The sequence below is a fragment of the Ailuropoda melanoleuca genome, chromosome 1, assembly GCF_002007445.2.
Source record: "Ailuropoda melanoleuca isolate Jingjing chromosome 1, ASM200744v2, whole genome shotgun sequence".
Classification (NCBI taxonomy): domain Eukaryota; kingdom Metazoa; phylum Chordata; class Mammalia; order Carnivora; family Ursidae; genus Ailuropoda; species Ailuropoda melanoleuca.
The window spans coordinates 94,335,862-94,350,887 of record NC_048218.1 but is presented as its reverse complement, the minus strand read 5'-3'; the positions used below and the strand labels follow the sequence as shown (position 1 = coordinate 94,350,887).

The 15,026-nt window shown below is 40.0% G+C and overlaps 1 protein-coding gene across 1 annotated transcript in view; it reads right to left on the bottom strand.

Annotated features, from left to right (window-relative positions):
- The window catches only part of WDR49 (WD repeat domain 49), a 135,696-nt gene that overhangs the window by 3,676 nt on the left and 116,994 nt on the right, over positions 1 to 15,026 (bottom strand). The window contains exon 17 of the mRNA XM_034663424.1: positions 13,414 to 13,560. Coding sequence (XP_034519315.1) covers positions 13,414 to 13,560 — 147 coding nt within the window. The remainder of the gene's footprint in view (positions 1 to 13,413; positions 13,561 to 15,026) is intronic.

Genomic DNA, 15,026 nt, shown 5'->3' with positions numbered 1-15,026 from the left:
AGATCCAGTGAAAATTTTTAAAAATATATAAACAATACATGGCATAAAAGGGTATAAGAAATACAAAACCAAAATATCTTATATATTGATAAATTTAAATGTGCCCAATTTCATGATTAAAAAAAAGATTTTTTTAGGGGCGCCTGGGTGGCACAGTGGTTAAGCGTCTGCCTTCGGCTCAGGGCGTGATCTCCACGTTATGAGATCGAGCCCCACATCAGACTCCTCTGCTGTGAGCCTGCTTCTTCCTCTCCCACACCCCCTGCTTGTGTTCCCTCTCTCACTGGCTGTCTCTATCTCTGTCAAATAAATAAATAAAATCTTAAAAAAAAAACATTTTTTTAGTTGGATCAAAAGCAAAACCCAACACACATCTAAAATGAAACGATTCCAAAAATTTGAAATAGAAGGATTGCAAAAGCATATCAGGCAAATCCAAACCCAAAGAAAGCAGAGGTCAACATCTAAAATCATCAATGCATACAGAAACCCTCAGAGGATACACAGGAACTCGGAGAAGGGGGTGCCAGAAATAGATGATACTGAGAACTGGACAAGCCCATATCATGGAAGGGAGGGAGACTTCTCACCGGATAATTTTTTATAAGTTCTAATATTTGATTAGTGTGTATTTTGTTTTCCAGCAATAGGACAAAAATGAATAAACCTACCTCTTAAGTAAAGCTACAAATGAAAATACTTTGCATTTGCCTGATACCAGCAGTACAAGGTCTATGGATTTCTGTACATCAGCAATTGATTCTGTCTTGTATGACCGCACATTAGCATTTGAGAATCACCAGGCATTCTGAATGCCTTAGAGCTCTCCTGAGATCCATTGTGAAAGCGAGAATGTTCCTTTTGAAATAAACTCTCTCTGTTTTACTGAGATAGGTCTCTTAGCTAGATGAGGAATTTTCATCATAAGTGACTGTGTTTCAGGACAGTGAAACCAATAAACTAATGGATAGGCCATTGTAGATCTAAAGAGAGGCAGTCTTACTTGAATAATTTTTTTGAGTTAAAAAAAAGATGATAAAAAATTCACATACAGGGGTAGATCCCTGTTTCCTGGGCCCAAAGCTTACAATTTGGGGAGCTCTCTATAAAATATATATATATATATATATATATATATATATTACAAATATATAATTATTTATAAAGTAGCTATTTATTCAGGATGTGAAAATCAATCTCAGCAAACTATTGGGGTTTTGTAGAGTTGGATCCTTTTCTTCTGAGATCTCGTTTAGGAACAGCACCTGAAATGTTTACCCAGAAATACTTCCTACTTGCAGTCTGGCTTCTACTTTTCCCCTGGAATGCTAAAAATCCCAGCAGCTACTAATACTCACAAGAGATGAGGCCCATTAAGCAACCTTCTTGGCTTCATCAGCAAACCCTTTTATGTCACAAAAATGATGTCATTAACCTAACACCTTCTAAACGGATAATGGCAATCAATTCACCTTACTTTTCAGAATAACAACATCTGCTAGGTTAACGGCATAATGTTGTCACACGATAATGTGAGTGAGTCTGCAATGATTGTGTGATACATCTAAGAGACCATTAACCGTTTATTGAGCTAGTTTAAGATTATAAAGGGATGTCTTAAACTTGCTGTGATAACTTACTTTCTTGAAGAATTAACTGGTGAGGCCACTGTTCCCAGTTGTTCAATCAAACATTAATCTAGGTGTTGCTCTGAAGGGACTTTTGCAGATGTAATTGAAGTCCCTAATCAATGGACTTTAAGTAAAAGAGATTATCCTGGATAATCTGGGTGAGCCAGACTTAATCAGTTGGAAGGCCTTAAAAGCAGGACTGAGGCTTCCAGAAGACAGGGAGAAAATTCCACCACTGGATGATAGTTTTTGCCTGTACCCATGGAATTTCATCCTGTCGTTTCCCAACTGCCTGTGGACCACAGCTTTAGCCTGTACCCAGTCTGCCCATGATTTTCCCTTCCTGACTCGGTTCTACTCATTTTGGACTTGCTCAGCCAGCCTCCACAATCCTATAAGCAAATTCCTTGTCATAAATTTCAGTATATGGTCCTGCTAATTCTGCTTCCCTGAACCCTGACTGATACACTTGCCATAAAGTACGTCGTTTACCTCAAGACAATTGTGGAGGGCAAAGTGTTCTCATTGAGACAAACTGGTGCGTCAAGATTCTGGCAGTTTGTGACTAGAGTCTGTTTGGATATTCCTTGTAAAGAAAATTTCTTTTTATTCAAATGTACAGTTTATCTTAAAGCCCTCTCAATTCCCCCATAGGTGTTACATGGGACCTCAAGTCTCAAACTTTTTGCTTTCTGCACCAACAGCTTATAATCTTGGATAGTAGTTCACTTAGAAGGGCTAGTAACAGCTAATGTATATGGCCTCTAAAGTCTTTCCTTCACTTAAACACAAATTCTTTGTCCAGGCTACGCGGCCCCATATGATCTAATCCCTATCCCCCTTCCAACCTCATCTTGTACCAGTCTCCATCTCTCTCACACTACCCCAGCAAAAATAACTCTTTCTGGCCCCAGAACATGTCAACCCTGTTCTCAACTCAGTAGCTTTACACTTCTGGACACTCTCCTTGGAATATTCTGCCCCTAATACTTCATGAGACTGCTTTCTTATCTTTCAGGATTCAAATAAAAAATCAGAGGGACCTTCACTGATGCTCCCCTAGTCATGTCTTATTACATTATTGTGCTTTACTTTCTTCCTACCTTTTAGTAATATCATCATTCAAAATTATCTTTTCTTATTTATTATCTGTCTCTTTCCTGGGGACAAATTCAATAAAAGGAAAGACCTCATCTGTCATTATACCCCATATACCCATAGCACCCAGAACTTCATCTGGTACATGGGAGGTGTTCAAAAAATATATTTGTTGAATAAATGAACAAATGAATCAAGATACCTCCAAGAAGACGAAGGGGGAGGCTCACTTCTCCAACTTTGGAATTCTTGCATTCCAGAGACCTGAAGGCTCTGTAATGGTGAAAGAAAAGTGATTCTCCATGTCATATAGGCATATATCCACCCACTTATCACAGCCCTTAAAAATCAACATTTAGTGTTATTGGTAACCATTTACACTTACTATTTCCTACCTGGGAAAATACATTTATACATTCATTACTTGGTTCTATAGCTGGCTGCCCAACAAGGCTTGTTATAATGATACCCAAAAGGTGTTTTAAAAGTAATGAAAATGAAAGACATGGTGGTCATGAAGCTATTAAAACATTTTCACTGAAATAAAATGATTCAGTGAACTTAATAAAGCAGAGTTAATCTTTTGTCATTTGATGCTTCCCTTGTCCCCTGATTAACAACCAACTGTAACAAACAATAGAGGCAAAAACCTCACAAAGGCGCCCTAGCAAGAAAGGACTTGATGGCCATCTAAATATAGCACTGCAATGACCAGCTGTTGTTCGTCAATGAATATACAGTATTCTGAAAACTTTCTAATTCACATCCTCTACCCTATTCTAAGTCCTTTAGATGAGTGGTTCTCAAAATTTGATGTGCATAAGAATCACCCAGAAATCTTGTTAAAATGCAGATTCTGATTCAAAAGATCTAAGTTGGGGGCTGTGATGCTACTTTTCTTTTTTTTTTTTTTCTTTTTTTTTTTTTTTTTTTTTTAAATTNGATTTTATTTATTTATTTGACAGAGATAGAGACAGCCAGCGAGAGAGGGAACACAAGCAGGGGGAGTGGGAGAGGAAGAAGCAGGCTCATAGCGGAGGAGCCTGATGTGGGGCTCCGATCCCATAACGCCGGGATCACGCCCTGAGCCGAAGGCAGACGCTTAACCGCTGTGCCACCCAGGCGCCCCTGTGATGCTACTTTTCTGACATGATCCCAGGTGGTACCCATGCTATTATCCACTGCCCATATCGTGGCACCAAGTTTCTAATTCCTGAATCTAGACTCTAGAGCAGTATTACCAAGCTGTCATTCAATTTCAGCCATCACTGAGTAACAATCAGGTAGCAAAGCAACAAGTTGTTGGCAAGGTGTTGAGGACTGGTCAAAATGCTTTAACAGTCTTCATATAACACATAAATAATTGTGGTTCAGAACCTGTTGAACTTTTTTTTTAAAGACTCAATTTTTTTTTTAATTTCAGATTTTAATTTGTTTGGGCTTTACAACAAAATTGAAAAGAAGGTACAAAGATTTCCCATATATCCCCTGCCCCCACACATGCATAGCCTCTCCCTTTATCAGCATCGCTCACAAGAATGGTTTATCTTTCCCCAAAGATGAATCTACATTGACTTATCATAATTGCCTAAAGTACATAGTTTACCTACAGGTTCACTACTAGTGGTATACATTTTATAGGTTTGGACAAAAGAGTAATGGCATATATCCCTCACTGTAATGTCATACAGAGTATTTTCATTGTCCCCCAAAAATCCTCTGTGCTCTTCCTATTTATCTCTTCTCCTCTTCTCTGGCAACCATTGATCTTTTTACCATAGTTTTGACTTTTCCAAAATGTCATATAGTTGGAATCATCAGTATGTCCTTTTTCAGGTTGGCTTCTTTCACCTAGTAATAGGTGAAATCATTTAAGATTCCTCCACATGCCTTTTCATGGCTTAATAGCTCATTTCTTTTTTGTGCTGAATAATATTCCATTATCTGGTTGTACCACAATTTATTTATACATTCACTTATTGAAGGCCATCTTAGTCGCTTCCAAGTTTGGGCAATTATGAATAAAGTTGCTTTAAACATCCATGCATAGGCTTTTGTGTGAACATAAGTTTTCAACTCCTTTGTTGAAATACCAAGAAGCATGATTGTTGGATTATATGGTAAGGGTATGGTTTCTTTTGTAAGAAACTGCCAAATGTCTTCCAAAGTAGCTGTACCATTTTGCACTCCCACCAGCAATGAATGAGGGTTCCTGTTGTTCCACATCCTTACCAGCATTTGGTGTTGTCAGTGTTCTGGATATTGGCCATTCTAATAGGTAAGCAGTGACATCTCGTTGTTTTACTTTACATTTCCCTGATGACATATGTGGAACATCTGTTGAACCTTTTAAAAACTGTTTTTCACATATTAATAATGTCTGTATTGTAGGATCCAAATTTTGGTGTGTGTGTGACTTTCAAGATAATTTAGTGCTATCATATAAAGATAAAAATAATAGGAAGGAATTACACTTCGAAGGTATCTGTTTTATGCTCATTCTTTCGTTATCTAAAATTTCCTGGAGTGCATCACATGTAACAATCTCTCATTTCTTACTTAAAATGAATATATCTATACATGCTTTCTTTTCATATTTTAATTCTTTGTTCCAGTAAGAACTTTTCCATAAATATCAGTGATTTTCTTTCTTTATTGGTACTAGATTTAAGATTATATTCTAAAGCAAAGATACAGTAAGTTAGATTTTACTAAAAGTCTATGTGCATATTTTCACCTATAGTTTAAGAACTATACAGAGAATTTTGTGTTGCAATGAAAATCACGAATTGTCATATCCACCATTTTAAAATTATTTTGCCCCTCTTTGTAAAACGCAGGTTACCAATGGATACACAAACTCTGTCTCATTTAATTGACTTCCTCCCCTTCTTTGGAAGCACCAGTTTTGGAACCTACCTGCAGACTGGACTGGAGATTATTAACATGAACAAATCGTCGATTCTTACAGATTTGCAATTCTTCCAGTTTCCTTCAGTATCTGACTACAATACGCCAAAGTAACTTTCCCAGTTCTTCTCACGCCTGACTAAAATTGAGAACCAAAACTTGACAGCCTAAATCCCTATCTAGACCCTAGACCGCCTGCAGTTGTCCTTTTCTCTCAGGATCTCTAGGACCCAGAACAACTAACCTTTGTCACCAACTCACAATATATGGTTCAACTGGTTTTACAGAAGCAACACCAACAGGAATCCCTGAGAGACCACTTCTGAGACCCTGCTTTGTCCCTCAGGAGGTTTATGATCATCTCTGGGTTGTTCCATGATGAGCAATGTTCCTTCCTCTTGAACAGAAGTGGGGGGACTGACAATGTTGAACTTTACCTGAACCCTGTACTCCTGGAAAGCAGAAACCGTTAAGAAATTCCTCTACTCTTTTGTGTTTTGGAGACAGAAAACAGCAAAGGATGACTCTGCTCTCATACTCTGAGAAAAGACCCTCTGTACCCTTCCCCAGAAGTCTAGTAAGACTCATGGATTCATGAACCTGCCTCTATAACCCTCAGGCCCGCTTCCTTCCTTTTGTTTGAGAGTTCCTCTTTAACAAATACTCTTCCCGTGCAATAGCCTGCAATAAAATCGTCTCTTTAATTGTCCCATTCATTTTGTCTCTGACAGAACAACAGCAACAAGAATGAAACAAGACACCTGAGGTACCACTAATGCAGCATTTTCTCTACACTGGAAATTTTAAAGATTTTAAAGACACAGTGTGAATGTGTTCTAGGGAATTTGTTGGTGAAACCTGACACAGAGACACTTCCAAGTCCTCACCAGGTTTTTGAATAAGGCATATCAAAGAGGGGTTTCAAGCTGCTTGAGAACCCACAGGGAACAACTTGGAAGCTAAAGAGACAGTATGAAAGATGTTTCAACTTGAAAGGAAAAGAAAGAGAATACAAAAGGACATTAAAAACCCAGTAGGTAAGACTAAAAAGTCACCAGGGGATTATGGAGTGTTTGAAAACTGTCCTGAGTTCCAAAGTGATAGTTTAGAATATTGAAAGTAAGTCTGGCAGAATGCCCCTCATCGTACAATTGCCAAATAGCCTTCCGCACACTGTAATTATGGGGATTGCAGGAGTGTGTTAAAATGCAGCACGAAGATTTAAGGTAGACTGTTGGAATGAAAATGTGGAGGGGGTATGCTGGTGATCGAGGTTTTTTTTTAAGTGCTCTTTTACAATAACATTTTTTTCAAATCCACTGACCTGAAAAGGAGATGGACAATTTTCAATGAAAGTGATAAAAATGGGTAATATTATAGTAAAATGGCTGATTTCAGAAATAAGCATAAGAATAAGCTGCCTGTGTGATTCCTTCCCATTCAGTTTTCCCTCCTTTCCCCTATGATCCTCTATTTCTTATATTCCACATATGAATGAAACCATATAATTGTCTTTCTCTGATTGACTTATTTCACTTGGCATAAGACAAACCATGAGAGACGAGTCTCAACTATAGAGAACAAATTGAGGGTTGCTGGAAGGGAGGTGGGGGGGTAAGTTGGGGTGACTGGGTGACGGGCATTAAGGAGGGCATGTGATATGATGAGCACTAGGTGTTATACACAATTGATGAATAACTGAACTCTACATCTGAAACTAATGATGTGCTATGTGTTGGCCAATTGAATTAAAAAAAAAGAATAGACTGCCTAGAGAATATGATTTGAACACTATTTGAACAAGGGGGATGACACCTAGAAATATTAACAACAGGACAACTGAATAACATGGACACTTCTCATGTAGGGCCCACCTCTTACTAGCTATGTGAGACTAGGTAAGTTATTTAAACTCTTTATGTCTACGGCTGAGCTTATGCCTCAGACTCCTCTTACAGAAAATCAGGACAATAATAACTTCTATATCATAGAGCTGTTTAGTGGAATAATAATGGAATAACAAAATATTATCAATAAAGAAAATGTATCAAATTCTTATTAAGTCTCAGGGCCTATGCTAAGGGCTTCACCAAAATTATTTCACTTAATGTTCATAGCAACATTATGAGGATGCTAACTAATACGATGCCCATTTTTAGTTGAAGAAACTAAGGCACAGGGAGTTTAACTGACCTGTTCAAAGTCATATAGCTAGCAAGTGGTAGAGTCTTGATTTGAAAACAAGTGTATGCTTGAACTTTTGCCTTTATGCCATTATTGCTTTGAGCCCAAGTTTTAGTCCCAGCATGAAAATACAGGTAAGATGATAATATGCCAGTTATCAATATATTGACCCTCAGCTCCAAATCCACTCTTCACTGCTTGCTTTGGGATCATGGGCTGGAGCCCTGGAAATATCTCTTTTGCAATCTGGTTGATGTTGATCCCTATCACGAGAGGACTTTAGAGGGACACTGGAGAGGTGGGTCTCTCTTGCAAGCGGGTGCTCCTCTCACCACGCTCATGCAGTGCCATTTCCCCAGACTCCTACAGCTTGATTCCCCAGCACCAAGTCTGCACAGAAGCTTTTCCAGCTCCCGACGCCCACGATGCAAGCATGGCTACTCCAGAGCCCAGAACTAGCAGCCTCCCTTGTCATCTGTCTGGCACCACCTGGTCAGTGGCTTTCCTGCTTGCCCCAAGAGGTAAGCAGAGGTCTGCCGGTGTGACTCCTCCCTGTGAACAGCCCCCCCCCCCACTCTTTTGGTGGCGTTGTAGTGAGTTTGGAGAGGCAGCACCTCCCTGTGGACAGCTTCCCACCCAGTGAGACAGGGATAAGCCCTCTCCCATGAGGTCTGGGTATCCGCCCTAGCTGCGATGAGCATCTTCCCTGGTCTCTCTCAGGTCTGAGGGTGTAGTGGCTGTTCTTAAGATCTGACATTCCTGTGTTCTTTAGAGTTCTCTTTGCTTCCTAATAGCCAATTTTCTGTAATACCCATGTATTACATCTAACATCAGAACAAGAAAATGAACTTAACAAGAACGTAAACTCTGAAACATACCTATACTTGTTCTTCAGTCACTCCTCTGTCTTTCTTTCCTACTTTTGTCAGTTTCTTGGAAAAGTATTAGCTTTTCTTGGTGTCTGGGCATTGCTAAGAAAAAGGATTGCCATAGACAAAGAGACTTTTCTAAGGGAAAGCAAAATCAGCAGAGTTTTGATGCCTCTGCGTTGGTGTGATATACTGGAATCTGGAGAAATTCCGTGACTATGCCCAGTATTCCCCATAAGATACTAGGGTGATGGAGACTGTGGATTGGACTGGAGAGGCAAAGTAATGTTTCCTGTAATCTTGCAGTACTTAGGAGACAATATACCAATAAAAGAAGAAGCTTAAAACAGATATTTGAAATCAGAGGTAGACTAAATCTAACTAAAGCTGTAACCAAGCACTAAGCTCAATTCCTAATTGAATTAACGTGATCTGCACTTCCTGTTCTCTGCACGGTTAAGGAAAAGGTAAACTATCTCTGGGAGAAAATAACATTAATTTCAGTATCTATAGATCTTATATATGTAATTTCTGTCATACAATTAAAAAATGTACAAAAATTACAAGACTTGTAATGAAGAAGGGAAAAGTGACTGATAGCCATGAGGAGAAAACAGGCAGTAGAAGCAGACCCCAAGATCATTCAGACATTGATGTCAGCAGGCCAGAGCTTTAAAATTACTATCATAAATATATTAAAGAAAACAGAAAATTTGGACAAAATGGATGAAAACATGAATAATTTCAACTGAAAATTAAAATCTATATAAAAAGAGGCTTAAATGGCATTCTAGAACTGAAAAAAATATATATGTGAAATCTGAAATTGGGAACTGATCACATGAGTTTAAGAGCAGACTGGCAAAGACAGGCTTAGTGAATGCAAAGGCAAGTCAATATAAAGTGCCCAAAATAAAGCCCAGAGAGGAAAATAAAATGGAAAGAAGAGAAGAATGTAAGAAACGTTTACAATGAAAAGAATGACTAATACATGCAGATTTGCAATCCCAAAAGGACAGGAAAATGAGAATTGGAAAAAAACAATATTCAAAAAGATAATGGCTGAGAATTGTTCAAAACTGAAAAAAGATTTGGTTGAGAAGTCCTATCAATCCCAAGCAATGTAAATACTGAGAAATGTGTATTTGTATCCATCATGATAAAACTGCTCAAAACTAAGGATAAAGAAAAAAATCTTTAAAGGAGCCAGGTTTTAAAAAAAAAAAAAAGAAACTACATTCAAAGAAGCCACAACAATATTAAGATCTGAATTTTAAACAGGAATTATGGGAGCAAGGGAACAAAGGGACACTATCTTTAAAAAATTGAAAGAAAAAAAAAAAACAACAATGCTGCTTAGGGTTTTAAACCCAGTGACAATATCCTTCCAAAGCCAAAATGAACCAAGTGCACTTTTCAGACACATGAAAGCTGGGGAAATTACTCACCAGCCAATCCGCATTATAAGAAATACTGCAGGACATTCTTCAGACTGAAGAAAAATAATCCTGGTAGAAGCCTACTATTACAAGAAGAAATAAAGGGCACAGAAAAGAGTACTGAAAACTCTGGAGCAATCACTAAAAGAATAATACAAAGAAATATAAAAACAGAAGAATTAATAGAAGGGTGAAATGGAATAATTCAAAATACTTGACTGAAACATTCCAATGGGTCCTCGTTTTTGATAAAATAAATGCCAAGGTCTTTAGCATAGTACCCTAGGTGCTCCATGATCTGGCCCCCATTTACCTGCCTAGTCTGAATTCTCGTCATGCCCCTTCTAGAACCTAGCCACTTGGAACTACAAATAGCTCCCTTAGCACTTGTTACTCGTGCCACCTAACATTTGCATAAGTTACTCCTTTGTCAGAAATATCATCCCCCTTTTTTTCTTACCTGACTAATAGCAACTTGATTTTTAGTATCTAGGTTGACCTCATCAGGTTTCTCCCCCCAAAACCATCTATGAATCTCCATGTGGTCCCATGATAGCTAGTGCATATCTCTATCATAGTCCTTGGTGTAAAACGTAATTATTCATTTCCTTACCTATTTTGCCAACTAGTCTTCAAGATCTTTGAAGGCTGGGCCTCTCCACGTTAACTCTTTGTCTCCAGCCTCCAGCACAAGGGCCAGCCTGTGCACAAAGGCATTCCGTATCTACCTCAGAAAAGGCTAAACACCTAAGTGAGCAAACATTATTGCAGTATCTGCTAGTTGAAGACTCTAGGATATTATACAAAGCCTGTTACAGTCCTCTGCCATCCTCAAGACCTTTACTTCTAAAAAGCAAACCAGTATCTCAAACTCAACACATTCTAAACTCTACTCATGTGTGTCAGACTCACTTACCTAAAGTCTCCCAGTGTAGCCAACTTGGAATGACGTGGACGTCTGCCCTACTTCATCCCCGATGTGCCTTTCCTTACACTGTTTCCTTGATCTTGACTTCTATTCCTCCTCCTTCGTCCTTGGACTCTTGCCCTTCCTAAGTATGTGACCACTACTCTGCATTGCTTCCTATGCCTCAGCCACAGTTCATCTGGCTTCTCCCTTGGTGTGTCCATGGAACATGGTGTCACATGTCATGCATTCCATTGTCCTCAAAGTCTGCATCTATCTCTCCCTTATATTGGTGGAACTTTAAAAAAAAGAACTACTTTCACTTGCAGAGAAGGCAGGTAAGTGGAAATACTGAAAAGAGAGCAAAGGATGAAAAGCTGAAGAAGAAAATAAAAAAAAAGAAAAAGGAGAGAAAACGTATTTAAAAAAAAAACCTGTGAAAATTACAGGAAAAAAATTATATTGTAAAATCCAGGAGAAAAAAAATTTCTTTGAAAATGTGTTAGCGTATTTTAGGTATGACCATCCAGCCATCTACCCCCCAGCTCCCCCCACGCACGTCCACCTACCCATGAGGAAGAGTTGTCCTGCTGCAGACTGTACAAGGCTCCTCACAGGAGCTTGCACCGCTGAGGAGAGGCGTTTGCTACCCTCACTGCTGACCTCTCCCACTTTCTTGCTCCCCAGCGTTTGGGTACTCCCTGTCTTCTATTTCTCTTCCCTCAGTTCTGATCTCTCCATCTTGGTTTCCTCCCCTGTGCGTGTTCTATGTCCCTACTGTCTTTTTTTTTTTTTTTAACATTTTATTTATTTATTTGAGACAGAAAGAGAGAGAGAGAGAAAGGGGTGGGGAGGGGCAGAGGGAGAGAGAGAAGCAGACTCCCCGCTGAGCATGGAGCCCGACACAGGGCTCGATCCCAGGACCCCAAGATCGTGACCTGAGCTGAAGGCAGACGCTTACTTGACTGAGTCACCCAGGCGTCCCTATGTCTCTACTGTCTTTACACTTTGTCCTGGCTAAGTGGATCTTTTTTTACTGTCTGTTCCCTAGATTCTCATCTGTCTCTGACTCAGGAGCATAAGACAAGTACTTCCCATTTTTATTCTTAAAAGATGAATCATCCTGGGGAAAAAAAATACCAGGATGATAGACTGAAAGCCATGTCAGATGCACAAATGGTTATGTAGAGCCCCGGAATTTATGGACTCATGGTTTTAAAAGAAATGAGCAGAAACCATTAGATGGCCCTCATGAGACCAAATAAATGGTTATAAGTTTAGAAAAGAAAAACTCTTGAGTAAAGGCAAAGGAAGCTGATAATAATTAGACTGGAAACTGTGGCAATGAGGAATGACAGCTGTACCTTGCTCACAAGTGGAATTAAAAAAAAAAAAAAAAGTTGACCAGCTGTTCTCCTTTCCCACAGGGAACCAGGCAAGACGGGAGGCTGCAACTTCCTGCAGTGTGGACACAGAGAAAGGCCTCCCTCCTACAAGGGTTATTATTTCTTAAGGATGATGTTGAACCCTCATCTCAGAGGATCTGAAAAGTCTAAAAACCACAGATTTCAGACGGTTCGAGTGCAGTTCTGATCTTTTGACTGTGACAAGTTGGAAACATGCACTTTTCATTAATTATTTTAAATGAGTTCCCTGCAGTGTCCATATGCTCTCCGAGTGCCTCACTGAGAATCAGGTTGGGCTTCCTGCACTCCCGTAGCGCCCCTCCATGCGGGTAGGATTTCTGTACAGACACTGTTCTTCAAACTCTTAGCAGCTTGGAAGCCTATAACCATCTGAAAAAGAGAGCATTCTTTTGCACACCTTGCTTCTGAACCTTCAGAGATCCTTCACTTCTGTTTTTCTAAGCTAAGCTTTCTTGTCCTTTCATTATCTAAGCCTAGCACTGCAGCTGGGAGTCTCTAATACAATGTACATGAAGTAGCCTCTATTTATAGTGTTCCATCCGAAAAGAACAAAAACCAGATTGTCAGAGACTCTGCTCTCAAGCAGTCTTAGGATAGCTCCGTCTCTGGCATCAGTTTTGCAAATGAAGATTATTTGGGGGAAGGGGTTCTCATCCATGGCAGGCTCATAATATATATTCATGGCATTCTGACTTCAGAAAAGTGACAAAATAAAAATATTCTTATAATGTATTCCAGCCTGTTGGCTGCCCTTTTTGAGAGCACGGATCAGCAGCTGAGCTATAAATCTTAACAGTCAAACCACGCTTCCTTTCACGGCAACCTACAAGGCAAACATGTTACTTCCATGCTCTCTGACGTTGGGTTTTTTTTTTTTTTTTTTTTTTTTTTGAGTGTTTGAGTGTAATGGGGAGAGAAGGCTGAAGGGGATGGAGGCTGAGGACTTACTTTCAGAGAGCGATAGAAGCTCTGGAATTTGGGAACACTCCTCCTCTGGCTCTTCCCTGAAGTATTTCTCCAGGTCTAGAAGAAAGGCTGGTTTCTCCACTTCGGGAAGGTCTTTCAGGGCTCCGATGCTTAACGACCTAAATGCACCTTCGAAACAGTAGGTTTTAGGAGAGGCTAGGAAAAACGTACAGTGTCATTAATTCCTCGGAAGGAGCTAGCACATTTCCAAGTTCACTTTTTAAAATTTAACCTTCCTGTTCCTCAGCTGCTACAGCTGCAGTGATCAGCAAACCCTATAAACACAGCTGTTCCTGATAAATCCACGGCCCTTTGATTCAAAGGGACCAAAAGGAACTCAAGGCTCCCCTTTCATTTATTTTTTATTTTGTATTCTTTTGCTATTTTCCCTTGAAAATGTGGATTCTGCAGTTTTGGAAAAGCTCCAGTTTCTCTTTTATCTACCAGGAAACTGAATCTTTCGTAAGATGGAATCTTGTTTTTAGCATTTCACCACGTATCTGAAATTTTGAATTTGCAGGTACTTTTTAATTTCGCTAACATGTAAACCAGAGCTGTGCTATCTTACTGCAGATGCCCACAATGAGATGATGGAAAGGAAAGCTGGTTTGTTTGATGAGGACACGGAATATTCGCGAGGTTCAGTGGGGTGGGGTCCGGAGCTGACGACCAAGAAAGAATTCTTGAGGCGTCTTTGGTGCAAAAATGGTGGTTTATTAAAGCACGGGGACAGGACCTGTGGGCAGAAGGCGCTGCTGCTCGGGGGTTGTGAGGGGTGACTGATTATATACTATGGGTTTGGGGGAGGTAAGGAAAAAAGGGAGGTTGAGAAAATACTTTCACATGTTAAAGAAGACCCACAGGATACCAGAGGCCTTGCCATGTCAAGTTAAGGTTGCTTTTCCCTCTAGCAATGCATTAACATTAAGATGGTTGGGAACCCTGGAGCCTGCAGAGTATAAGGACATTTAATTGTATCTACATTCCCTTCTGGAAGCAAGGTTAGTGATAGAAATGCTTGGTTCTTGTCAACTGCTAAGACATTGGGAAACTGAGGGAGACTCAAGTCTTGCAGGATTGTGGTGTCTACAGGTTAACTATTTCTTTGCCCTTTAGGGCAGCCAGCAGTGCCTGAGGAACGTCGAGTACATCCCTTGGCGGGGGGGGGGGGGGTTGNNGGGGGGGGGGGGGGGGGGTGGGTTGCAGGGCATCAGTTTCTGCTTTGTCCTCAGCTTGCCTTCTGTTCCCTCTTGGATGACGGACGACGGGAAAAATTTTTCTTTGTGCTTCATGGGATAAATGGAAAAAGCTTCACTCAAGATGTGATTTTATGTTTGTTTGATTTGTTAGCGCTGCAAAGGTAGGAACTGTGCTTTTGTCATCGTGGCGGCTCAGTATCTGAGAAAAGTGAACCAGTACGCATTCAGCACTCGCTGTGGGCCAAGTCCTGAGCTGTCGGTGGTTCCCAAATGTAACCAGGCCCTGCAAGCACCGGAGGGCTTGTTAAAGCACAAGGTGCTATGCGCCCCTCCCATTTCTGATTCAGTAGGCTAGGGATCCGGCCCCAGAACGTACATTTCTTTTTTTTTTTTTTT